We start from the raw sequence: 25,587 nt of genomic DNA, 5'->3' as shown, positions 1-25,587 counted from the left end.
GCATTTAATAATATAATGGAACTACAATATTCACCCTTTAGAAATGGGCTTCATAATGTTTTAAGAAAGAAAGGGTTCTGGACATTTCAAAAAAATTAATGGTGCTACACAAACAGCAATTTCAAAATTTGAGTAAGTAGAAGGTTCTATGGATCATAAGTAAAATGTCGAGTATTGGTAAGTATTTAAAATATTTTTGCCTCTAATTGAGACTTTTTACTTGAATATGCTTTTAAATTATTTAATGTACTGCTATTAATTTCATATGCCTATGAACAAATATTAAAGCTGGAAAATTAGTAGCAGTTAATTTCTGATATAAACCTTCAGCAGTTTTAGTTATTGGTGATTTGGTTTTATCTTTGGTTTGAAATGTAGAGATTCATTGTTAACTGTGAAGAGATTGTGAGGTGAGATCATTTGCACACAGTGCTAATTTCTAATTACAGAACAGTAACAGAATTCAGCATGGCACTTTGTTCTGTCCCCTTCTGTTCAGTTTATAATCTATTTGTTGTTATTTAAAACTTGTTTCTTCATTTTCCCTTCTGTTTGCTCTGGTTCTGTCATTCAAATAATGTCCCTCAAGAATTGTGCACTGTTTAAAAGATCTGACCAATATGGAATAAGACGTTTCTTTCAGAAACAGGGTTAACTAAATTGGTAAGTTGGTTTATTGATTTATTATTGTCACATTACTGAGGTTCAGTGAAAAGCTTTGTTTTGCATGCCATCCGTACAGATCATTTGATCACATCATTGCATTGAGATAGTACAAGGGAAAGCAATATCAAGGTGTGGAATATTGCAACAGGGTAAATGCAGTACAGGCAGACAAAAGGAGCAAGGCTATGACAAGGTATACTGTGAGGTCAGGAGTCCATCTTATCATACTTGGGAATTGTTTAATAGTAGTATAATAGCAGGTCAGAAACTGTTCTTGAGTCCAGTGGTGTGTGCTTTCAAGCTTTTGTATCTCCTGCCTAATTGGCAGGGAGTCTGAGGTGGGTGCGGACTTCGGTTGTGTTGACCACTTTACCAGGCAGCAAGAAGTATAGACAGAGTCCTTGGAAGGATGACTAGTTTCAGTGACGTGCTGAGCTGTGTCCAGAGATATCTGCATTTTCCACCAGTCTTGGGCAGAACTACCATATTAAGCCTTGTTGCATTCTGATTGGATGATTTCTGTGATGCATCGATAAAAGTTGGTGAGGGTTAAACCGATCTAGGCCTAAGAATTTATATTTGGTCTCTGTTTATTATGTACTAATAACTTTTACATGGGATTTGTTATTTAGTCAATTGTCACATTTGATTCAAAGGTGTCAGTGTCTGTCTTAACACTGTAATATTTCTACACAGGAATTAAAATCACTATCTTTACAGCATTTAGTTTTCCATTCCAACACTCAAATTTATGTCTGGATCTAACAGATCTCCAGGTACTCTTATCAGCAATGATAAGTTTGTTTAAAAGTATTAATAATTATGAGCAACATGCATTAAATGCTAGAGGAACTCAGCAGGTCAGGCAGCACCTCTGGAAATGAATGGACAATCGATATTCTGGGCAGAGTCCCTTCAGCAGGACTGGAAAGGAAGAGGCAAGATGCCAGAATAAGAAATGTTTATTCATTTCTATAGATGCTGCTGTCCTGCTGAGCTCCTCCAGCATTTTGTGTGTGTTGTTCTGGATTTCCAGCATCTGCAGAATCTCTTGTTTTAATAATGATGAATGGTTTCCGTTTATTAAGAGCACGAGATGGTCTAACTTGCAATCATTGACAGATGATTCTGTTTTTATTCATTGTTGTACCTAAGTAATGCAGTGGCTGCTTGCGTAAGTGTAAAAGCCAGAACGATATCTTAGAATGACTGGCTTGTGGTGATTCACAAATTAAACTGTTATCTTAGATTAGTGGTATTGTCTATCACTTAACATTAACAATTGCTTTTATTTGTATGGGGTTTATGATGTGCTTATTCATTACTTAGGTAGTAAATGTAAAAGAAATACACCAAGATTTAAGAAACCTTTTTTTCTCCCCCAGAATACAGCAGATTTGAAGCCAAAATCCATGACTTGCGGGAGCAGATGATGAACAGCAGTATCAGCTCAGGATCAGGGTCACTGCGCACCAGCCAGAAGCGGTCCCTCTACGTCAGGTAAAAACTAATCAGTGGCAATTTCACAGTGGGCCTTGGCATCTTGTGCTCTTCTTGCTACAAATAATTTTGTGCTGCTGCACAGTTCCCAAATGTCTTTAATCCTCTGTGCACGCTGTATTTAGATAATTTGACATCTGCAGATGTCATACACGTTGAAGTAGAAATCCTGCTTCAAATCAGTTCAGATTTATTCATGTGATCTTTCTAGTCTTCCATTCATTTTAGTGGTACCTCATTGATAATGAATTTTTCATCTTACCATGTGAAATTGCATACCCTTTACAAAAACGCTTCATTAAAAGATTTATCGTGATCGTTGACCTGTTAGTATATTGTTAGTATTGAGTTTTATACAAGACATAGTATTAAAAGTCCTATTTCAGAATCAGTTTCGGATTTTGAGAAGAAATTTGTCACAAATTTAACAGCTGCGGTAATGGCTTTAAATTTAAGGCTCCTGGTCTTTAGTGTAACCTTTCCTGATTTGAGCAGCTCTGGGCAAATCCTTTTCATAGCAATTTCATTGTTTCCTGCAAGTGATTAATATTTTCCTAAAACACCTTAATTAAAGCTTTCCACTGATTTCTTAGTGATGTGCAATCATTTGTATTATACATCAGTTATTACAATATGTAAAATTGTTATTATAATACATGTTATATTTGTATATTGTTGCTCACTTGCAAATAATTTGCACAGAAAACAGTGATTTTCAGCAGGAACATATCCTGCAGCATGGTATGTCAGTTGTACAGTGCAGGTCCATTCTTTTTTAAGAAGTTAATAAGGATACTTACATAACATATCTATTTTTATTTCCTTCATCCAAGATACTTATTTAACACACATTAGGCTTACAGATATATAACTGTATTGCAGAGCAAGACAGCAGGAGTTGAGCAATATACGGAAGTTAATGTTGTAATGTAAAAAGAAGTAGAGGTTGAAAAAGAAATACAGGCTGAACAGCATGTCGGAAAATATGCAGTTCAGTGGGTTGAGATGCTTTCTGATCTTGGCAATTGTTTTGTCACCATACAGGGACACATCATCAGCGCACTGTTCACTGTGGTCTGTCCTCCTGTATATAAACGCTAAGCATTTGGAGGACAGGCCACAAGTGAACAGCACACTGACGGTGTCTCCTCGTATGATGATGAAATGTTTGCCAACGGATTGTCAAGCTCAGAGAGCATCTCAACCCAACCACAGGCTGAACAACTTCTTCATGGTGATCATTGACCGGAAACATGAGCTACGTCCCTCTGCCCACAGATGCTGCCTCGCCTACCGAGTATTCCCAGCACGTTTATTTATGTAGGCCCTTCCGACCCTTCGAGCTTCACCACCCGGCAAACCCCGATTTAACCCGAGCCTAATCTCAGGACAATTTACAATGACCAAGTAGCCTACCAACCGGTACGTCTTTGGACTGTGGGGGGAAGCCAGAGCACCTGGTGGAGACCCCATGCGGGTCAAACTCCTTACAGGCAGTGACAGCGTCTCATGTGCAAGGGCAATGTTGTGAGTTTTCAAATGCTGAAGGACTCCCATGTAGAATCTGCATTCACCAAAAAAGACACATGGATCTTCAAATCTACCATGTGCCATTAACGGCTACTCAGTGAGCAAATAAATTACTCTCAGGCTCTCCATTTCCAATGTGTTGGGTTTTTTTTCTCTTTCTGCAATAACAGTCCTTTCATTTTTCAATGCAATCCTTTCTAATTATAGTCTGAATTTTCTAGGAACCTTATCTTCTCTTGTATCATTTAAATCTGAGGAACAACTAATAGTAGCAAATAACTTGGCATTTGTCAGTTTCAACTTCACACATTGAGTTATTTTGTAGCTTCTCTCTCCAAACATCTTCGCATTAACCAGTAGAAATATTTCCCTCTATAGTCCTCATTAACATGAAAACAAATTGGGAATAGAAGATGGCCGTGGCCGCTTTAGTTCAGATAAGATCTCACAGTTTATAAAACTCAAAAACATTACAGAGAAAAGAAGTCTGTTCTGTGTGATCTTAAGAATCAGGTTTAGTATCACCGGCATATGCAATGAAATTTGTTGTTATGCAGCAGCACTACATTGCAATGCCCCATTACTTTGTCAGTTACCATTTTGGTAAATGAAAATTTTTTTAAAAAAGACTGCTGGTGTCAGAAATCTGACATTAAAACTGAAAATGACTGGCAGGTAAGGCAGAATCTGTGTGGAGAGTAATGTAGTCGGCTTCAGGTTAATGACTTAATTAGATCTGGAAAATCTGTAAGTCAAACATATTTAGCGACGCAGAGAATGAGGAGGGATGAAAAGAGAAATGGAATTCTGCGATAGAATGTCACTGGAGAGGTTCACAATGGGGTGGGCTTTGCTGAACTATCATTGTAACTGATGAGCATAGAGGAGAAGCGTTAAAATAGAAGGAGACAGGGAAAAGAAGGAAAGGCAGAAGAAAAGCAAAGGGCGGAAACTGAAAAGGCTGCTTTATAAAATAAGATGGAAATGGTGGATATTTGAAATCTAATTTAAAGACTGGTGTAAAAAGTGGTAAAATGAGCAATTCCAGAAGCTTATCTTGAACTTTTTTACAAAAATGAAGAAGCCCAAGGTTAGAGGGGAAGTGTAGTGCAGAATTAGATTTATCATATACTTTATTATCAAAGCTATTTCTCCCATCCCCTCAATCCTGTTTTTCTATTTAACAAGAATAGTATCCCGGTTCTTTCCAACCCTGAAGATACATTTATAGCCAGAGTGGACTTAATACATCTTCTTTCTCTGTGAGTGCTTGTTAGATTGATATTGCTGTCAACTGCAATATTATTATTATTAATTTGCCCTAATGCTTATTTTAGTTATTAATGCCCCTTCAGTGCTCTGTCCCATTTCTTCCCTAGGTGCTCTTAAGTTCAACTTTTCCCTGAATTCCCCCATTACTAGAATGTTATGCTGAAATTGCTTAAGATGCTGGTGAGGCTTAAGACATTGGAGTTTTTTAGGTGTGTTCAGGAAGGTTTCCTGACACAATATGTAGATAAGCCTGCAAGAGGAGAGGCTGTACTTGATCTGGTATTGGGAAATGAACCTGGTCAGGTGTCAGGTCTCAGTGGGAGAGCATTTTGTAGATAGTGATCACAATTCTACCTCCTTTACCATAGCATTGGCGAGGGATAGGAACAGACAAGTTAGAAAAGTGTTTAATTGGAGTAAGGGGAAATATGAGGCTATCAGGCAGGAACTTGGAAGCATAAATTGGGAACAGATATTCTCAGGGAAATGTATGGCAGAAATGTGGCAAATGTTCAGGGGATATTTGCGAGGTGTTCTGCATGGGTGCATTCCAATGAGACAGGGAAAGGTGGTAGGGTACAGGAACCCTGGTGTACATAGGCTGTTGTAAATGTAGTCAAAAAAAAAAGTAAAGCTTACAAAAGGTTCAGAAAAACTAGGTAATGACAGAGATCTAGAAGATTATAAGGATAGCAGGAAGGAGCTTAAGCATGAAATTAGGAGAGCCAGAAGGGGCCATGAGAAGGCCTTGGTGAGCAGGATTAAGGAAAATCCCAAGGTGTTCTACAAGTATATGAATACCAAGAGGATAAGATATGAGCGAATAGGACCAATCAAGTGTGACAGTGGAGAAGTGTGTATGGAACCGGAGAAAATAGCTGAGGTACTTAATGAATACGTTGCTTCAATATTCACTACAGAAAAGGATCTTGGCAATTGTAGGGATGATTTAAAGTGGATTGAAAAGCTTGAGCATATAGATATTAAGAAAGAGGATGTGATGGAGCTTTTGGAAAGCATCAAGTTGGATAAGTCTCCGGGCCCAGACGAGATGTACCCCAGGCTACTGTGAGAGGTGAGGGAGGAGATTGCTGAGCCGATGGCAATGATCTTTGCATCATCAATGTGGATGGGAGAGGTTCCGGAGGATTGGAGGGTTGCAGATGTTGTTCCCTTATTCAAGAAAGGGAGTAGAGATAGCCCAGGAAATTATAGACCAGTGATTCTTACTTCAGTGGTTGGGAAGTTGATGGAAAAGACCTGACAGGCAGGATTTATGAACATTTAGAGAGGCATAATATGATTAGGAATAGTCCGCATGGCTTTGTCAAAGACAGGTCATGCCTTACAAGCCTGATTGAATTTTTTGTGGATGTGACTAGACGCATTGATGAAGGAAGAGCAGTAGATGTAGTGTATATGGATCTCAGCAAGGCATTTGATAAGGTACCCCATGCAAAGCTTATTGAGAAAATAAGGAGGCATGGGATCCAAGGGAACATTGTTTTGTGGATCCAGAACTGGCTTGCCCACAGAAGGCAAAGAGTGGTTGTAGGTGGGTTGTATTCTGCATGGAGTTCAGTCACCAGTGGTGTGCCTCAGGGATCTGTTCTGGGATCCTTACTCTTCGTGATTTTTATAAATTACCTGGATGAGGAAGTGGAGGGATGGGTTAGTAAATTTGCTGATGACACAAAGGTTGGAGGTGTTGTGGATAATGTGGAGGGCTGTCAGAGGTTACAGCAGGACATCGATAGCATGAAAAACTGGGCTGAGAAGTGGCAGATGGAGTTCAACCCAGATAAGTGTGAGGTGGTTCATTTTGGTAAGTCAAATATGATGGCAGAATTTAGTAATAATGGTAAGACTCTTGGCAGTGTGGAGAATCAGAGGGATCTTGGGGTTGGAGTCCATAGGACACTCAAAGCTACTGCGCAGGTTGACTGTGGTTAAGAAGGTATATGATGCATTAGCATTCATCAACCGTGGGATTGAATTTAAGAGCTGAGAGGTAATGTTGTAGCTCTGTAGGACACTGGCCAGACCCCACTTGGAGTACTGTGCTCAGTTCTGGTCACCTCACTACAGAAAGGATGTGGAAACTATAGAAAGTGCGCAGAGGAGATTTACAAGGATGTTGCCTGGATTGGGGAGCATGCCTTATGAGAATAGGTTGAGATAACCTGGACCTTTCGCCTTGGAGCGACAGACGATAAGAGGTGACCTGATAGAGTTGTATAAGATGATAAGAGGCATTGATTGTGTGGATAGTCAGAGGCTTTTTCCCAGGGCTGAAATGGCTAACATGAGAGGGCACAGTTTTAAGGTGCTTGGAAGTAGGTACAGAGGAGATGTCAGGGGTAAGTTTTTTATGCAGAGAGTGGTGAGTGCATGGAATGGGCTGCCGGTGACGGTGGTGAAGGTGGATATGGTAGTGTTTTTTAAGAGACTCCTGGATAGGTACGTGGTGCTTAGAAAAATAGCGGGCTATGGGTAACCCTAGGTAATTTCTAAAGTAAGTACATGTTCAGCATGGCATTGTGGGCTGAAGGGCCTGTATTGTGCTGTAGGATTTCTATGGGTTTTTTTCTATGTTTCTAATTTTCAGGATTGTGTGCAGTTCTGGACACCTACCTAAAAGATATCATTAAGACTGAAAGAGTACAGAAAAATTACAAGGATGTTGCCAGGACTTGAGGGCCTGAGTTATAGGGAAAGGTTGAATCGGTTCAGACTTTATTCCCTGGTGCATAGGAGCAAGAGTGGAGATTTGAAAGATATGTACAAAATTATGAGGGATAGAGACAGGGTAAATGTAAGCAGGCATTGTTCAATGTGGTTGGTTGAGATGATAGCTAGATGTCATGGGTTAAAGTGAAAGGTGAAGTTTTTAAGGCGAACATGAGGAGCAACTTCATGTTCAGAGGCTGGTGTGAGTGTGGAACTGGCTGAAGTTGTGGATGCAGTTTCAATTTCAGCAATTAAGAGAAGTTTTGATGAGTACATGAAAGGGTAAGGTATGGAGGGCTATGGCTCGGGTTCCAGTCAATTGGACTAGGCAGAATAATATTTTGGCACAGACTAGATGGGCTGAAGGGGTTGTTTCTGTGCTGTGATAGTGTGTAACTCTACCTTGTTCACTATATTAAAGCCATGTGCACTCCCCTGACTAACCGTTGTTAAACAAGTTCCATTCTTTTCTTTGAACTTCCACTAAACTTTCATAGAAAAGGAGGAAGTCATGGAGGGATTGTCTACGGAGTTTCTGTGGGTGGAAGTTAGGAACAGGAAGAGGTCAATAACTCTACTGGGTGCTTTTTAACAGGGACATCGAGGAGCAGATAAGGAGACAGATTCTGGAAAGGTGTAATAATAACAAGGTTGCCGTGGTGGGAGATTTTAATTTCCCAAACATTGATTGGCACCTCCCTAGAGCAAAGGGTTTAGATGGGGTAGAGTTTGTTAGGTGTGTTCAGGAAGGTTTCCTGACAATATGTAGATAAGCCTACAAGAGGACAGGCTGTATTTGATCTGGTATTGGGAAATGAACCTGGTCAGGTGTCAGATCTCTCAGTGAGAGAGCATTTTAGAGATAGTGATCACAATTCTATCTCCCTTACCATAGTATTGGAGAGGACAATAGGAACAGACAAGTTTCGAAAGTGTTTAACTCGAGTAAGAGGAAATATGAAGCTATCAGGCAGAAACTTTGGAAGCATAAATTGGAAACAGATGTTCTCATTGAAATGTACAGCAGAAATGTGGCAAATGTTCAGGAGATATTTGCATGGTGTTCTGATAAGACAGGGAAAGGACAGTAGGGTACAGGAACCATGGTGTACAAGGGGTGATTGTTAAGTTCGTAGCCTGGTTGAAGTTAATAACTCATCTCCTTCTATCTTAGGCCACGAACTTACCAATCACCCGGATGAGTTATTAACTTCAAACTTTCTGCATAATCACTCAAAGAGTTGAACTGCATGTGCATGTAACAAGAGCTGTATAACTCATCTCCTTCTACCTTAGGCCATGGACACTTTCTGGTGGTCCAAGATCCGTATACTCCACGATCACTGGACCAAGTGTGTAAATGTAGGAGGGGACTGTGTTGAAAAATAAATGTGCTAGGTTTTCTAAAATTGACTCCTTCAACCTTAGGCCACAAACTTATCAATCACTGCTTGTACAATGGCTGTTGTAAATCTAGTCAAGAAAAAAAGAAAAGCTTATGAAAGGTTCAAAAAACTAGGTAATGACAGATCTAGAAGATTTAAGGCTAGCGGGAAGGGCCTTAAGAATGAAATTAGGAGAGCCAGAAGGGGCCATGAGAAGGCCTTGGCGAGCAGGATTAAAGAAAATCCCAAGTATGTGAAGAGCAAGAGGATAAGATATGAGAGAATAGGACCAATCAAGTGTGACAGTGGAAAAGTGTGTATGGAACTGGAGGAGATAGCAAAGGTACTTAATGAATACTTTGCTTCAGTATCCACTATGGAAAAGGACCTTGGCAATTGTAGGGATGACTTACAGCGAGCTGAAAAGCTTGAACATATAGAATTCAGAAAGAGGATGTGCTGGAGCTTTAGGAAGGCATCAAGTTGGATAAGTCACCGGGACCAGCCAAAATATACCCCAGGCTACTGTGTGAGACGGGGGAAGAGATTGCTGAGCCTCTGGCAATGATCTTGGTTCTGGAGGATTGGAGGGTTGCAGATGTTGTTCCCTTATTCAAGAAAGGGAGTAGAGATAGCCTAGGAAATTATAGACCAGTGAGTCCTACTTCAGTGGTTGAGTTCAAGAGCCAAGAGCTAATGTTACAGCTGTATAGGACCCTGGTTAGACCCCACTTGTAGTACTGTGCTCAGTTCTGGTCACCTTACTACTGGAAGGATGTGGAAACTATAGAAAGGGTGCAGAGCAGATTTACAAGGACGTTGCCTGGATTGGGAAGTGTGCCTTAAAAGAATAGGTTGAGTGAACTTGGCCTTTTCTCCTTGGAGCAACAGAGGATGAGAAGTGACCTGAAAGAGGTGTATAAGATAATGAAAGGCATTGATTGTGTGGATAGTCAGAGGCTTTTCCCCAGGGCTGAAATGGTTAACATGAGAGGGCATAGTTTTAAGGTGCTTGGAAGTAGGTACAGAGGAGATGTCAGGGTTAAGTTTTTTTACACAGAGGGTGGTGAGTGCATGGAATGGGCTGCCGGTGACGGTGGTGGAGGCGGATACGATAGGGTCTTTTAAGAGACCCCTGGATAGGTACATGGAGCTTAGAAAAATAGAGAGCTATGGGTAACCCTAGGTAATTTCTAAAGTAAGTACATGTTCGGCACAACATTGAGGGCCAAAGGGCCTGTATTGTGCTGTAGGATTTTCTATGTAAATTACTGTAAGATATAATTTATCACTGAAGACATTTATAAATTTCTGATAGTTCCAGCATGAAAAATTACCAAATTTTATAAGGCATGTATCGATTAGATATTCTAAGACCTATAGAATATATAGGGAAGGGAAGGCAGAGTACTTATGATGTGGGGAAGAGTCACCAAATCAGAGGGTGAAGCATTTTTACCTTATTGTGCTGTTGCTTCTGCTTCCTCTGAACTAAGATAGTGAGCTCCTTTCATCTGGTACTTTTACATCATTAGTTTCCATATATTTTGCAACATATAGCATTAACACCCAAGATAATGTAAAGCTAATTTATAACATGGATTTAAAGATGAACTATCGGAATGATACGGTGATTGTTTATCCACGAAGAATAGTTCCAACCACCAGTGACCTGGGTTTGAAAAGCAAAAATGAATTAGTAGAGAGCATTAATCTTCTTGTATCAGCAAACCATTGGTTTTCGTTTCCTGATAATTTTTTTCCTGTTTGAGGGATATTAGCTGGAAGTTGGAAGCAATGAATCATCATTTAAGATATGAATTAATAAGGGTGTTGAAGTTTTCAGTGTTAATGACAATTATCTGTGTGCACGTTAATTGGTTCTCTCAGTACCATGGTGCATTTTATCTCGAAAGTGAAGTGATAGTTGCTGTAATATGAGATGGAGGAAAACCAGGCAATAAAAATGAAAAATCAGAAGTGGAACTGGATGTAAAACAGAATGTTGCAAAGTTATGTGCTGTAGAGAGGAAAAAGGAGCAGATATGCAAGAGAGTAAACAGGAATCACAAATTATTTAAATGAAAAATTTGATTGGTTATTTAGCTTATTAACTACACTTGTTGCATCAGTTCAATTTTTCTTCATATGTTATTAGCCTGCCTGTTTATCTTCGATTTTGTTGCATTACACATGAAATAATAGCTTGGAATTTTTGGATTTTTACAATCCTACCCACTCAGTCTTCAAATGGGAATCACATTTACTGAGTAAACGTTGATGTGTTTGGTGGGGGGTGGATTTCTGTATAAGCAAACCTTCCAGTTGTAAATGACATCACATGAAAAGTTCTGAACATGCCCATCCACAATAAATATTTCTGTCAAGCCTACCTCCAAACAAACGTGCTAAATATGAATATTATTACATATACAGTAAATCATTTATTTGTTGTTCCTCTCCACACCTTATGGTGCATCAGGCAGCAACCGTGCCATTTCTTTAGCATTTGTTTGTTTTTTACGGGGCCCAGTTGCTAGCTCAACATTCAACCCCATATGGATGGGAAGCATGCAAGGAGCCAGCTGGATTCAAACTCAGAACCACTCAGCTCAAAGTCCAGAGTGGATGCCACTACACTGCCGGCCAGCACAAATCATTCACTGAATTACCTGAAAATGACTCTTTCAGCTATTTCCCTTACTTCCAGCAGGCATATTTCCCATTGTAACAAGAAGTGCATGAAATTGTCACTTACCAGCTGAATTCTATGAGAAGTCAAACATTGGAGCACTATGGAAGAATCATTAGATGTGCAATCCCAAATTTGGGATCTTTGCCTTCCAATATCAAGTAAAAGGAAATGACGACTATTCCTTTTAAAACTACTCAGCGAAACTTGGGTGATTGTAAACTTTCCCTTCGCAGATCCTGCTTGTCCTTTCTTTCCGGTGTTTTATATGCGATGCCTCTTCACCATTGCGCCCACGGGAACGGTTTCTCTACATCTGTTGTGCATATATACTTGATGATTTTAAACACTTCCAGTAGATCTCCCTGCAATCTTCACAGGAGAACAACCCTTTCAGTTAATTGACATAACTGAAAGCCCTTATCTCTGGAATTGTTTTGATAAATCTCTTTTGCACCCTCTTTTGAGGGAGAAGGGGAATCAAGGGTAACGATTAGGAGGCTGAGCGAAACGCAGTGGAGTTACTGGATAAACAAGAGCAATTTGTGGTAAATGGCCTACTTATGTGCTGGTAATGAATTATAATGTTAATTCCATGTAACCCTTTCTGTTTTTATGTTTGATTTAGAGCTTTGTTTGACTACGACAAGACCAAAGACAGTGGCCTGCCGAGCCAAGGCCTTAATTTCAGTTTTGGCGATATCCTTCACGTGATCAATGCATCAGATGACGAGTGGTGGCAGGCTCGACAGGTAACGCTGGATGGTGAGAGTGAGGAAATTGGAGTGATCCCAAGCAAACGAAGGTAATGATCTTTTCTAAACTTATAAATTAGATCTTTTTTAAATGCAGTCAGCACTCAGAACATTTCAAACTTGAGTACGTCTTCATTTCAAATAATTTGTTTTAGTTTATTTACTGATTATTTCCCATATTGGTTATGGGAATGTCAGTTTTGTGCTTGAAATTTACAAGATTTTGAGTATTTTCAATCTTTAATGTTTTCCTGAAAAGATATACTGGTTTTTAGTTCTGCTAGTAGGCATGGCATTTCAATTAGTCTAATGCTTTTTATCAGCTTTAAGTTCAATCGCAACTTATCGCAAGATATCATTATTTCTATCTTGTAGAAAATGTAGCTCAGGAAAATGTTAATTAGTATTGAAAATATTTCCTGAGATTGAATAGCTTCACATGGTGATATAATCTTGGCAGAGTAAGTTATACTAAAGAATTTATTCTGAAATTCACTTTGAAATGTGATCATGATAAAGCTTGGGATCACATGATAACAAAAGGATGCCTTTGTGACTATCTCATTATACCTTGGAGCTTAGAATTCAAGGTTGGGTTTTCCTGAAATTAATAAAGTGCGCTTTCATATGAAAGACCTGGTTTGAGTAGGTTTCACTTCCCAGGCAACATTTTTGCTTGTTTCCAATGGTCTGTATAAAGCTACAATTACATAAATAGTCCAACATCTCTGGCATGATCTGCAATGAGGAAAATTGATATTTTCCCATATAATGAAGATACAGGTATGGTTTTCTTCACATTTAAGGAGATAAGTCATCTTAAATATGAAGAGCACATTTTCGCATCCAGTCTAATAGTGACAGTGATGTGAAGGTAGAAGCTCATTCATTTTATTTAATTGAAACTGGACAGTGTGTGTTGGTTGTAGAGAATTAGATTTGTGAAACTTGAGAATATGCTAACAACAAGAGAGCTTCTTGCGTAATGGGGTCATATTCAACTATAAAGTTTTGCAACAGAATAAAGCCAGGCAAAATAAAATAGTGGTTATTCAAATACAATGGGAGTTTGGAGCAAAATTCTCATCCTGTTCTCTTCATTTAAGTATTTAAATTGCATTTTTGGAATGCCCAAGTTTTAAGAGGCTGCTTAAAGATTCTGCCTTCTGGCACAAACTGGAAAATATTGAGAATGCAGAATAAGCAAAAAAAAAAAATCCATTTGCAATGATTTCTTTTTTTTTACCATTTTCCTGTGATCTGTTAATATTAATCCAAACTTAGCATCAGAGACATTTGAATATCTAATGTCCTTTGAGAATAGCATGATGGGACTTTAATTTCTGAAAACCAATTGTAGATCTGTGTCAAAATTCAGTAAAGGCAAATATCCTCCTTCCTGATGTTGAATGGAATATGAAACGCTGCATCTCATATTCATAACAGGTTTTGCTGTGTAAGAGCAAAGATAGTTTTTTCTTGTCATTCTACAATACATGTGTGTAAAGGAGAAAGAAATGATTATTACTCTGGATCCAATGCAGCATTAAAAACACAATAAGCATAAATAAGCACAATAAATATAAAATAAGAACAATCCTATAAAACACAATGTACAAGTAACTGTTGAGTGTGACCATATAAATAGTCTGATTGTATGCATTTAAAGTGACAGTAGGTGCAGGAATATCTAAACATAAGGCGACTCTGACAGGAAATAATAAAGTCACTTTTGCGAGAGGAACTCTCCTAGGTAACAGCAGGATGTATAAAACCACAGGAGATAGTGACTGTGTTAGTGTAGGTATGAGGTGTGGAAGTATTCAGATTATACTTAGTCAGTGTGCTAAATAAAAAGTTGAAGTAATTTTAGTTATAAAATTGGGATTAAACTGGTGAAGTTGTGCTTAAATCTTTCAGAAATTTATAACATTTTCCTTTAGTCTCCGTACATTTTTGAAACCCATTATTTCCCATTTTTAAGTAGTTAGGAAATAGAATGGAGAACAATATTTTGGTCTAATTTTCTTCATAGTTGTTAGCCTTAGTTCATCAGTAATACTCAGAGCCTGTTGACCTTTAGATAGATAGAGAGATACTTTATTGATTCCAAAGGAAATTAATGTCACAGTAGCATTACAAGTGCCCAGATATACAAATACACAAATATTAGAAGAGCAGTAAGAAAGAATAAAAGATGAGTTACCTCAAACAGTCTAACAGGAGGGGGTCATCATTGTAGAGCCTAATAGCTGAGGATAAGAATGACCTCAGTGAGTGCTCTTTGGAGCAGCACAGTTGTCAGTTTATTGAGCCTGTTGGCATTACCCATGTTGATACCATTGCCCCAGTGCATAGAAGATTGTTCTGGTGACAACAGACTAGTAGAACTGTGATGGAGAGACCTGTATACTCCAAAGGAACTACTTCTCCTCAGGAAGTAGAAGCTACACAGGTCAAGGGTCAACAGGCGCAGAGTATTACTGATGAACTAAGGCTAACAACTATGAAGAAAATTAGACTTTAAAATATTGTTCTCAAGTCTGTCATCCGGGTGCACCCCCAGATACTTGTAGGTCCTCAGCACATCCTCATCCTCACCATCAGTAGTAACAGGCAGCAATGCAAGTTAGTCTTCCTAAAGTCCATTACTGTCTCTTTTGTCTTACTGATGTTGAGCTGCAGGTGATTCAGCTTGCACCATTTGTCAAAGTCCTCCACCAGGGCCCTGTATTCATTCTCCCATCCTCCCTTTATACACCCAACTATTGTTGAGTCATCAGAGAATTTCTGCAGATGTCATGATTCAGTGTTGTATCTAAAGTCTGAGGTATACAAGGTAAGCAGGAAGGGAGCCAATACGGTCCGCGATGGGGTCCCAGTGCTCCTTGTAGCCATGTCTGAAACACGGCTCTGAAGCTGCACAAATGGAAGTGCTAACCTGCATTGAACTGAGCTTCTCCCCCAGCAGTAAGAGCTATGTGGTATTGAAGGCTCTTGAGAAATCAAAAAACATGATCCTCACAGTGCTGCCCTGCTTATCCAAATGGGAGTAGGCTCTGTTCAGCAGGTAGATGACAGCATCGTTGATTCCAACGCGCCCCAGTAGGCTAACTGCAGGGGATCAAGGACTGATCTGACCAAGGGTCAGAGGTGAGCCAGGACCAGCCTCTGTAGCGTCTTCATGAGGCGTGAGGTCAGGGCCACTGGATAGTAGTTATTCAAGACTTTTGGTCGACCCTTCTTGGGTACTGGGACCACACAGTCAGGACCCTTTCCAGCCTGAGACTCAGATTGAAAGTGTGCTGGAGAACTCCACACAGCTGCTCAGCACACTCCGTCAGGACCCCGGGGTTCACACCATCAGTCCCAATGCTTTGTCGTGTCTGAGTTTCCCCGGAGCCCTTCTCACCTGCTCAGTAGTGAAGGGGAGTCTATGATGACTGGGGAGTTGATGGATAGAGGGGATTGGGAGCGGTGAAGATCAGGACGATAGCAGTTGGTATGTGGAGATGTAGATGGTAGGTGCAGGTCAAGGGAGATGTGTAGACAGTGATGATGATAATAATAATAATAGGTACTTTATTGATCCCAAGTGGGAAATGATTTCATTACAGCAGCAACATTTAAAAACACATTCTTTCTAGCCTAATAACACCTTATAATAAAGTGACCAAAACCGTTCACAAGTGCAGCCTCTCTAGTGTCTTGTTCTATTGTATCATAATTTCCCAACTCCTATACTTAGTGCCCTGATTGATGGAGTCCAGTGTGTCAAACACTGACTTCACCACCCTATCTACCTGCACTTTCAGCAAACTATGCACATGTACACGTAGGTCCCTCTGCCCCATAACATTCCCCAGAGCCCTTCCGTTATATAGCCACTGTGTAAGTCCTACCTGGTTTGATATTCCAAAACACAATTCCTCACATTTATTTGGATTGAAAGTCATTTGCCTGCCCACATGTCTAACTGACCAAGATTCTCCTTTAATTTTTTATAACCTGCTACATTATCTACAACACCACCTAACTTAGTATCATCTGTAACCTTAACAACCATGCCTTCTGCATTCACATACAAATTGTTTATATAAATTTACAAACAACAAAATCTTAGCACCAATTCCTGTGGCACACAACTAGAAAAAGGCCTCCAGCCTTAGAAATAATTCTCCTCTGTTTCCTCCCTCTAACCAATTATGATTCAAGTCCTCTAAGTCCCCCTGGATCTCATGCAATTTAATCTTCCAGACTATCTTGCCGTGAGGGACCTTGTCAAAGCCCTTGCTAAAGGCCATATAAACAGCATCCTTAGCCCACTGCTCAGCTGCTCTCCTGGTTACCTCAAAGAGCACCAAGAGATTTGTCAGTCTTGACTTCCCATGCACAAAGGTATGCTGTCCAGGACCAGACCCTGTCTTTCCAAATGTTCGTAGGTCTCATCCCTCAGAATCCCCTCCAGCAATTTACCCATCATCAGTGTCAGATTCATCAGGCTGTGGTTTCCTGGCTTATTTTTGCTACCCTTTTTAAACAGTTGATGCCACATTAGCTACTCTCCAGCTCTGTCTGAACAGACATCAAGCAAATATCTCTGCAAGGGCCTCAGAACTTTCTCGTCTATTTTCCCCCAGGGTCCAAGATTGTACCCCAGGTCAGACCTTGTGGATTTATCCATCTTAATGCATTGTAAAGCCTCTATTAGTTTCTCCCTGCTAATCTGTATGTCGTCCAAGACAACACCACTCATTTCCCCTACTTCCTTAACTTCCATTGTTTTCTCCACCATAAAAACTAATGCAAAATATTTAAAAATCTCACCCATTTTCCTTGGTTTCTCAAGCTGACGGCCATGCTTATCTTTAAGAGGACCCATTAATATAAAAACATAAGAAGTAGCAGGAGTGGGCCATCTGGTCTATCGAGCCTGCTCCACCATTCAATAAGATCATGGCTGATCTGGCCATGGACTCATCTCCACCTCCCTGCCTTTTCCCCATAACCCTTAATTCCCCTGTTATGCAAAAATCTATCTAATCTTGTCTTAAATATATTTACTGAGGTAGCCTCCACTGCTTCGTTAGGCAGAGAATTCCACAGGTTGACCACTCGCTGGGAAAAGTAGTTCCTCCTCATCTCAGTCCTAAATCTACTCCCCCGAATCTTGAGGCTATGTCCCCTAGTTCTCATGGAAACAACTTTCCTGCCTCTATCTTATCTATCCCTTCAATAATTTTATATGTTTCTATAAGATCTCCTGTCATTCTTCTGAATTCCAGCGGGTAGAGTCCCAGGACACTCAATCTCTCCTCATGGTCTAACCCCCTCATGTCTGGAGTCAATCTGGTGAACCTCCTCTGCGCTGCCTCCAAAGCCAGTATATCCTTCTTCAAGTAAGGAGAGCAGAGCTGCATGCAGTACTCCAGGTGCAGCCTCACCAGTACCCTAGTTACCCTTTTACTCCAATACACCTGTAGAATCATGGGGTTTTGCTTCACTTTGCCTGCCAGATCCTTCTCATATCTTCCATAACTTCTACACTTCCGCACTCCTATACTTTTTGTAGTCCTCAAGAGAGTCACTTGTTCCCAGTGGCTTATGCACAATGTTTGCCTCCCTCTTTTTCTTCACCTAATCTCTGCTTTGCATTAAACTCCAGCCAGTAGCCCTGTCCATAACCTACTGACCAACCAGTGGATTGGTTGTTGCTATGTGCCTGTTACTATGGCTGCAAACCAGACCAATGAATAAAAATGGGTGAGTATTACATCATTAAAGATGACTTTAGAGGTTTAAAATTATAAATGCAAACCAATATGACAAAAGAAATAAAATCCAGCACTACATCAGCAAAAGACTTTTGCAGAGGAGTAGAGTAGGAAATGAGGATGAACAGATTAGCAAGTTACTGCGCTTGCAATTTTTTAAACATTCCAAGTAGGGACAAGCTATCAGCCTGGACATGAAGAATAATTAAGCAGATAAAAGTATAATGTGAGAAATAGGCTTTGAAGCAGCTTTTAAAAATCGTTCAGGATTAGTGAAAAAGATCCACCTTGTAAATCATGATAACTATTGGTCTGGCACGAAGGAAAAATGGAAATGATGTGGACTCCAAGGTCAAGAAATGTTATTGTGTAATGTGTCATTTTTATTCAGTTTTAAGATCCCATTCATTTCAAACTGGTTTCTGAGTATCTCCCACCATGTGCCATGACTTTCATTTATCATGCTATGCAAATTCAAAGACGTCATATCCTAAGCTGCTGTGGGTCCATATAGATTCTCAGGCACAGTAAGATTTTTTGTGTCAAGTGACACTAAATTGGTTTATCATTGTCATGTGGACAGAGGTAGAGTGAAAAGCTTTGCTTTGAATGCCATCAGTACAGATCATTTCATCACTGCAGTGCATTGAGATCATACAAGGGAAAACAGTAACAGAAAGCAGAATAAAGTTACAGGGAAACTGCAGTACAGGCAGGCAATAAGCTGCAAAAACCAGAACAAGAAAGATTGTAAGGTCATGAGTTCATCTTGTACCAGGGAACTGTTCAATTGTTGAATAACAGTAGGATAGAAGGTGCCCTCGAGCTCAGTGGAATGTGCTTTATATCTTCCGACCATTGGAAGGGGGAGTAGAGTGCGGGGTGGGTGTGGCCTTTAATTATGTAGGCTGCTTTACCAAGGTAGCAAGAAGTATAGGCAGAGTCCATGGAGGGGAGCCATAGAGCTCTATAACACAGAAACAGGCCCTTCAGCCCATCTAGTCCATGCCAAACTATTATTCTGCCTAATCCCATCAACCTGCACCTGGAACATAGCCCTCCATACACCTCCTATCCAGGCAGTCATCCAAACTTCTCCTAAATTGAACCTGCATCCACCACTTCCGCTGGCAGCTCACTCCACACTCTCACCACCCTCTGAGAGAAGAAATTCCCCTGCATGTTCTCCTTAAACATTTCATGCTGAGCTGAGTCCACATTTCTCTCCGGTTTTTTTGTGGTCTCAGTCAGAGAGCGTCCATGCTGAGCTGTGATACATCCAGATGGGATGCTTTCTGTAGTACATCGATGAGGGTGCAAGGAGCATGCTGAGTAATAGTGATCCTTTCTTGGCCATGGTTGAATTAGTAACTAATAGTGATGGTGACTCCAAGAGCAGTGTGTAAAAAGAACTATGCAGTGATGGTGACTTGAGCTAGATAGGCATAGGACTGTGCACGCTGAAAGTTTAGGATGCGGCATTTGTAAACATAAGAAAAATGATGCGAAAGGAATGATGTTCACCCCATTGTGTTTCAATTCCTACATTACATATCCTCACCCAGCCGAATTTGCGCACACACCAACATCAATTTGCAATTTCTACATGTGCTACTATGTTTGCCTGTAGCAGCCGCCAAATCAACGCAGCTGCAGGCAAACGTTGAGGCGCATGTAGAAACATAGCTTGCGGTCATACTTCCAACTTGAAAACTTCACGTTATGAATGTTTCACAGTAACACAGCCCTGTTGTAACCTGGAGAGGACCTGTAACTGAATGAGGATGTTGATCAATGCAGATCTGAAATAGTTTTCACAACTTACCTTTGGTTGCATAGCCTCTTACATATCAATATTTAGCAATGCTTGTCAGCTGCTAAGTTTTTGCGACAGCCTTTTATGATAGTAAATGCTGTTGGAACGTCTGACTAATTTGGATGTATTTGAACTTGGTCTCCATTCATGGTGATAGTTATCTAAATTGCATGTACCTTTGATCAACCTTGGAAAGAAATTATCTGCTGAGATAGTCTGCTGCAGTGTTTCTGTGTTTCTATTAATTAGCCATAAAGACAAGATGTCCTTCACCCAGTTCAACGTCCTTACTTATCATTTTAACTCTGCTCTTGCAAAATGGTTTTTAGTGCTTGAAGTTCATCTCACGGTGTACTCTGGATGGTGGATTAATTTTCATGTAGAATTTCATAAGGAGAATGCTCTGGGTCTGTGGTGTTTGGTAGTTGTGGCCATTGGGTAACATTGTAGTTAAGTTGTCAGACTTCTGATGTGGTCATAAAACATAGAAGCAGGATCAGGCCATTCAGCCCATTGGGTCTGTTCTGTCATTCCATTATGGCTGATGTATTATCCCCTGAATCCTATGCTGCTTTCTCCCTGTAACCTTTGACACCTTTACTAATCATCTGCTTTAAGTATACCCAATGACTTGGTGTCGTCACGAAGCAATGGATCTCACAGATTCACTACCCTCTGGTGAAAGAAATTCCTCCTCTCTTCTAAACGTATGTCCTTGTATTCTGAGGCTCTGCCCTCTGGACCTAGACTCCCCCACTATTGAAAATATCCTCTTCACATCCACTATCTCGGCCTTTCAATATTCAATAGGTTTCAATGAGATTGACCCTCATTCTTCTGAACTCCAACGAGTACAGGTCCAAAGTATTCAAAGGCTCCTCATACATCAATCCCTTCATTCCTGAGGTCATTCTCATAAACCACCTCTGGACCATCTCCAATGACAACACATCTTTTCTTAGATAAGGGGCCCCAAACTGCTCAACGTATTCTAATTGCTATCTAACCAATGCCTTATAAAGCTTCAGCATAGCATCCTTGCTTTTATTCTCAAACCGCCTTGAAATGAATGCTAAAGTTGCAACAACCTGCAATTTAATCATTAGAAAATCCTGCACTAGGCCTCCTCGGACTTCCAAGGTCCTTTTCAGCTCTGATTTTTGAATTTTATCCCAATTTAGAGAATAGTCTATGCCTTTATTCCTTCTACCAAAGTACAGGACCGTACATTCCCAGTATTGTATTTAATCTGCCACTTTCTGCCCATTCTCCTAAACTGTCCAAGTCCTTCTGCAGACTCCCTGCCTGCCCTCCATCTATTTGTGTATCATCCGCAACATTGGCCACAAAACCATCAGTTCCATCAACATGAACAGAAGCAGTTCCAACACCAACCCCTGCAGAACATCACTAGTCACTGGCAGCCAATTAGGCCCTTTTTATTCCCACACTTTACCACCTGCCTGTCAGCCAATCATCTATCCATATTAATATCTTTCCAGTACTTTGATCTTGTTTAGCAGTTTCGTATGCAGGCCTTCTGAAAATCCAAGTAAACAATAACCACTGACTTTCCTTTGTCTATTCTGCCTGGTATTTCTTCAAAGAAATCCAATAGATTTACTAAGTAAGATCTCCCCTTAAGGAAACCATGCTGACTTGGCCCATTTTATCTTGTGCCTCCAAGTATCCCAAAAACTCATCTCTAATATTGGACTCCAACATCTTTCCAACCACTGGCCAAGCCAACTGGTCTATAATTTTCTTTCTTCTGCCTCTCTCCCTTCTTAAAGAGTGGAGTGACATTTGTGATACTAATGCTTCCATAATGTCTTCAGCCACCTCTTCCGGAACCCCAGTGTGTAGTCCGTTAGGTCCAGGTGACATCTCCCCTCAGACTCTTCAGTCTGTGGCGATGTGAGTTGGAATCCCAATAATAGAGTTGAAGAATATCAACTGAAATAATTAAATAAATTTCAACTTCAAGTTTATTTTCAGTCAACCATACACATGCATTCACCCAAACAAAACAATGTTCCATTGACACCAAGGTGAAAAACACAGTACATATAGCACATACAGCACATAAAATAATATTAACATATAATAAAATCTGTGGATGTACAGCTTGACATAAAGCACATATATGACATACAGTTAAATATACAACAGTGTACTGCTACTGGCGTTGTCATGAAAAATGTGTACTGGGTGGTAGCTGGGAGCTCAGAAGTCTCATCTTGGGAAAAGAAGCTGTTATGAAGCTTAGCAGTCCTTGTTATTACACTGCAGTGCCTTCTGCCTGCCTTTAGGAGGTTAAAGAGATTGTGGGACAGATGGGAGGGATCCTTGTAAATGCTGAGAGCTCTATGAACGCCTTTTAATTGGAGTAAGGGGAATTTTGAGGCTATCAGGCAGGAAATTGGAGACTTAAATTGGAAACAGATGTCTCAGGGAAAAGAACGGAAGAAATGTGGCAAACGTTTAGGGGATATTTGTCTAGAGTTCTGTATAGGTACGTTCCAATGAGACAGGGAAGTTATGGTAGGGTACAGGAACCATGGTGTACAAAGGCTGTAATAAATCTAGTCAAGAAAAGAAAAGCTTACAAATGGTTCAGACAGCTAGGTAGTGTTAGAGATCTAGAAGATTATAAGGCTAACAGGAAGGAACTTAAGAAATTAGGAGAGGCAGAAGGGGCCATGAGAAGGCCTTGGCAGGCAGAATTAAGGAAAACCCCAAGGTATTCTAGAAGTATGTGAAGAGCAAGAGGATAAGACGTGAAAGAATAGGACCAATCAAATGTGACAGTGGGAAAGTGTGTATGGAACCAGAGGAAATAGCAGAGGTACTTAATGAATACTTTGCTTCAGTATTCACTATGGAAAAGGATCTTAGTGATTGTAGTGATGACTTGCAGCAGACTGAAAAGCTTGAGCATGTAGATATTAAGGAAGAGGATGTGCTGGAGCTTTTGGAAAGCATCAAGTTGGATAAGTTACCGGGACCGGCCGAAATGTACCCCAGGCTACTGTGGGAGTCGAGGGAGGAGATTGCTGAGCCTCTGGCAATGATCTTTGCATTATCAATGGGGACAGGAGAGGTTCCAGAGGATTGGAGGGTTGTGGATGTTGTTCCTTTATTCAAGCAAGGGGGTAGAGATAGCTCAGGAAATTATAGACTAGTGAGTCTTACCTGAGTGGTTGGTAAGTTGATAGAGAAGATCCTGAGAGGCAGGATTTATGAACATTTGGAATGGTATAATATGATTAGGAGTAGTCAGCATGGCTTTGTAAAGGGTAGGTTGTGCCTTACAAGCCTGATTGAATTTTTTGTGGATGTGACTAAACACATTGATGAAGGAAGAGCAGTAGATGTAGTGTATATGGATTTCAGCAAGGCATGGAATCAAAGGGGACATTGCTTTATGGATCCAGAATTGGTTTGCCCACAGAAGGCAAAGAGTGGTTGTAGACAGGTTATATACTGCATGGAGGTCAATCACCAGTGGAGTGCCTCAGGGATCTGTTCCGGGACCCTTACTCTTCGTGATTTTTATAAATGACCTGGATGAGGAAGTGGAGGGATGGGTTAGTAAGTGTGCTGATGACACAGACGGTGGAGGTGTTGTGGATAGTGTGGAGGGCTGTTAGAGGTTACAGTGGGACATTGATAGGATGCAAAACTGGGCTGAGAAGTGGCAGATGGAGTTCAACCCAGATAAGTGTGAAGTTGTTCATTTTGGTAGGTCATATTTGGCAGAATATTCTATTAATCATAAGACTCTTGGCAGTGTGGAGGATCAGAGGGATCTTGGGGTCCGAGTCCATAGGACGCTCAAAGCAGGTTGACTTTGTGGTTAAGAAGGCATATATTGTGTTGGCCTTCATCAATCATGGAATTGAATTTAGGAGACGAGAAGTAATGTTATAGCTATATAGGATCCTGGTCAGACCCCACTTAGAGTACTGTGCTCAGTTCTGGTGGCCTGACTACAGGAAGAATGTGGAAGCCATAGAAAGGGTGCAGAGGAAATTTACAAGGATGTTGCCTGGATTGGAGAGCATACCTTATGAGAGTAAGTTGAGTGAACTCGGCCTTTACTCCTTGGAGCGAAGGAGGATGAGAGGTGACCTGATAGAGGTATACAAGTTGATGAGAGGCATTGATTGTGTGGATAGTCAGAGGCTTTTTCCCAGGTGTGACGAGATCTTAAGGTTTATTCAATATGGACTGTTCCTTTAAAAAGAGTTTTTTGGCTGCCGGCAACGGTGATGGAGGTGGATACAACAGGGTCTTTTAAGAGGCTTTTAGATAGGTACATAGAGCTTAGTAAAATAGAGGGCCTAGTAACTTCTAAGGTAGGGACTTGTTCAGCACAACGTTGAGGGCCAAAGAGCCTGTATTGTGCTGTAGGTTTTCTATGTTTCTATGTACTAGTAGAATAATGGTGAGTGTGAAATGCTGAATAATGGGTAAAATTTCATTATGTCCCCTAATGAAGGAGCAGAGTTGGTAGTGGGGAAGAAAATCTTCTATTTTTTCCTGATCTGACATATTTGTGAATCCAGATTTACCAGTTTAGTTAAAACTTAAAACACCCAAGTGTGCTTTCAGTTCACGGAAGGATAGATTGAATTTTCAATTTCTGGCGAACCACCTGCCCCTGCCAATGCCTATGAAAATTATGCTTTCTTTCTCCTGTGCCTGTGGCAGGATCTTGAATAAAGGAGCCAGCCCAGTTCTCAGACAAAGAATCCCTGCACTATGAAGTATCGCTAACTCCAATTATGCATTTGGAGTGGTGCATAGAAACAAATCAGCCTTTATGCTTCTGAAAGAACCAAACTGACAATGTTTAATGCACTGATTCAGCAGATTATCAAAATTCTAATAAATATTCCTGAAATTTAAAATGCTGTAAACTTTTAAAAAGCAATGGCAATCAATAAGCTCAATTTAAAAATCTCTAAAATTAGAACTCAACTGGAATCCTTCACGTTTCTTCTGCATAGAAGGCCAAATGCGTAAGTTCCTAGAACCATAAAGTAGAGGAGCAGAATTAGGCAATTTGGCCCATGGCGACTGCTCCACCATTTCATCATGGCCGATTCATTTTCTCTGTCACCCCCATCTCCTGCCTTCTCGCCGTATCCCTTCATGCCCTGAATAATCAAGAATCTGTCAACCTCTGTCTTAAACATACCCAATGACCTGGCCTCCACAGCCGCCTGTGGCAATGCATTCCACAGATTCACCACTCTCTGGCTGAAGAAATTCCTCCTCATCTCTGTTCTAAAAGGACCCTCCCCCCATTCTGAAGCTGAGCCCTCTGGTCTGAGACACTCACAACATAGGAAAAATCCTCTCTACATCCAATCTCTCAAAGCCTTTCACCATTCAATAGCTTTCAATTAGATCACCCCTCATTCTTCCGAATTCCAGTGAATACAGACCATCAAATGCT

General features: G+C 40.5%; 1 protein-coding gene across 25 annotated transcripts in view; it reads left to right on the top strand.

Moving 5' to 3' along the window:
* The window catches only part of LOC140725642 (disks large homolog 1), a 472,837-nt gene that overhangs the window by 404,710 nt on the left and 42,540 nt on the right, over positions 1-25,587 (top strand). For all 25 annotated transcript variants that reach the window (XM_073041383.1, XM_073041368.1, XM_073041380.1 and 22 more), the window contains 2 exons: positions 2,052-2,166; positions 12,404-12,580. In XM_073041383.1, coding sequence (XP_072897484.1) covers positions 2,052-2,166; positions 12,404-12,580 — 292 coding nt within the window. The remainder of the gene's footprint in view (positions 1-2,051; positions 2,167-12,403; positions 12,581-25,587) is intronic.

This window comes from Hemitrygon akajei, chromosome 3, assembly GCF_048418815.1.
Source record: "Hemitrygon akajei chromosome 3, sHemAka1.3, whole genome shotgun sequence".
Lineage (NCBI taxonomy): Eukaryota > Metazoa > Chordata > Chondrichthyes > Myliobatiformes > Dasyatidae > Hemitrygon > Hemitrygon akajei.
Note: the sequence above shows the minus strand (reverse complement) of the source record. Positions and strands in the feature narration are given on the sequence as shown.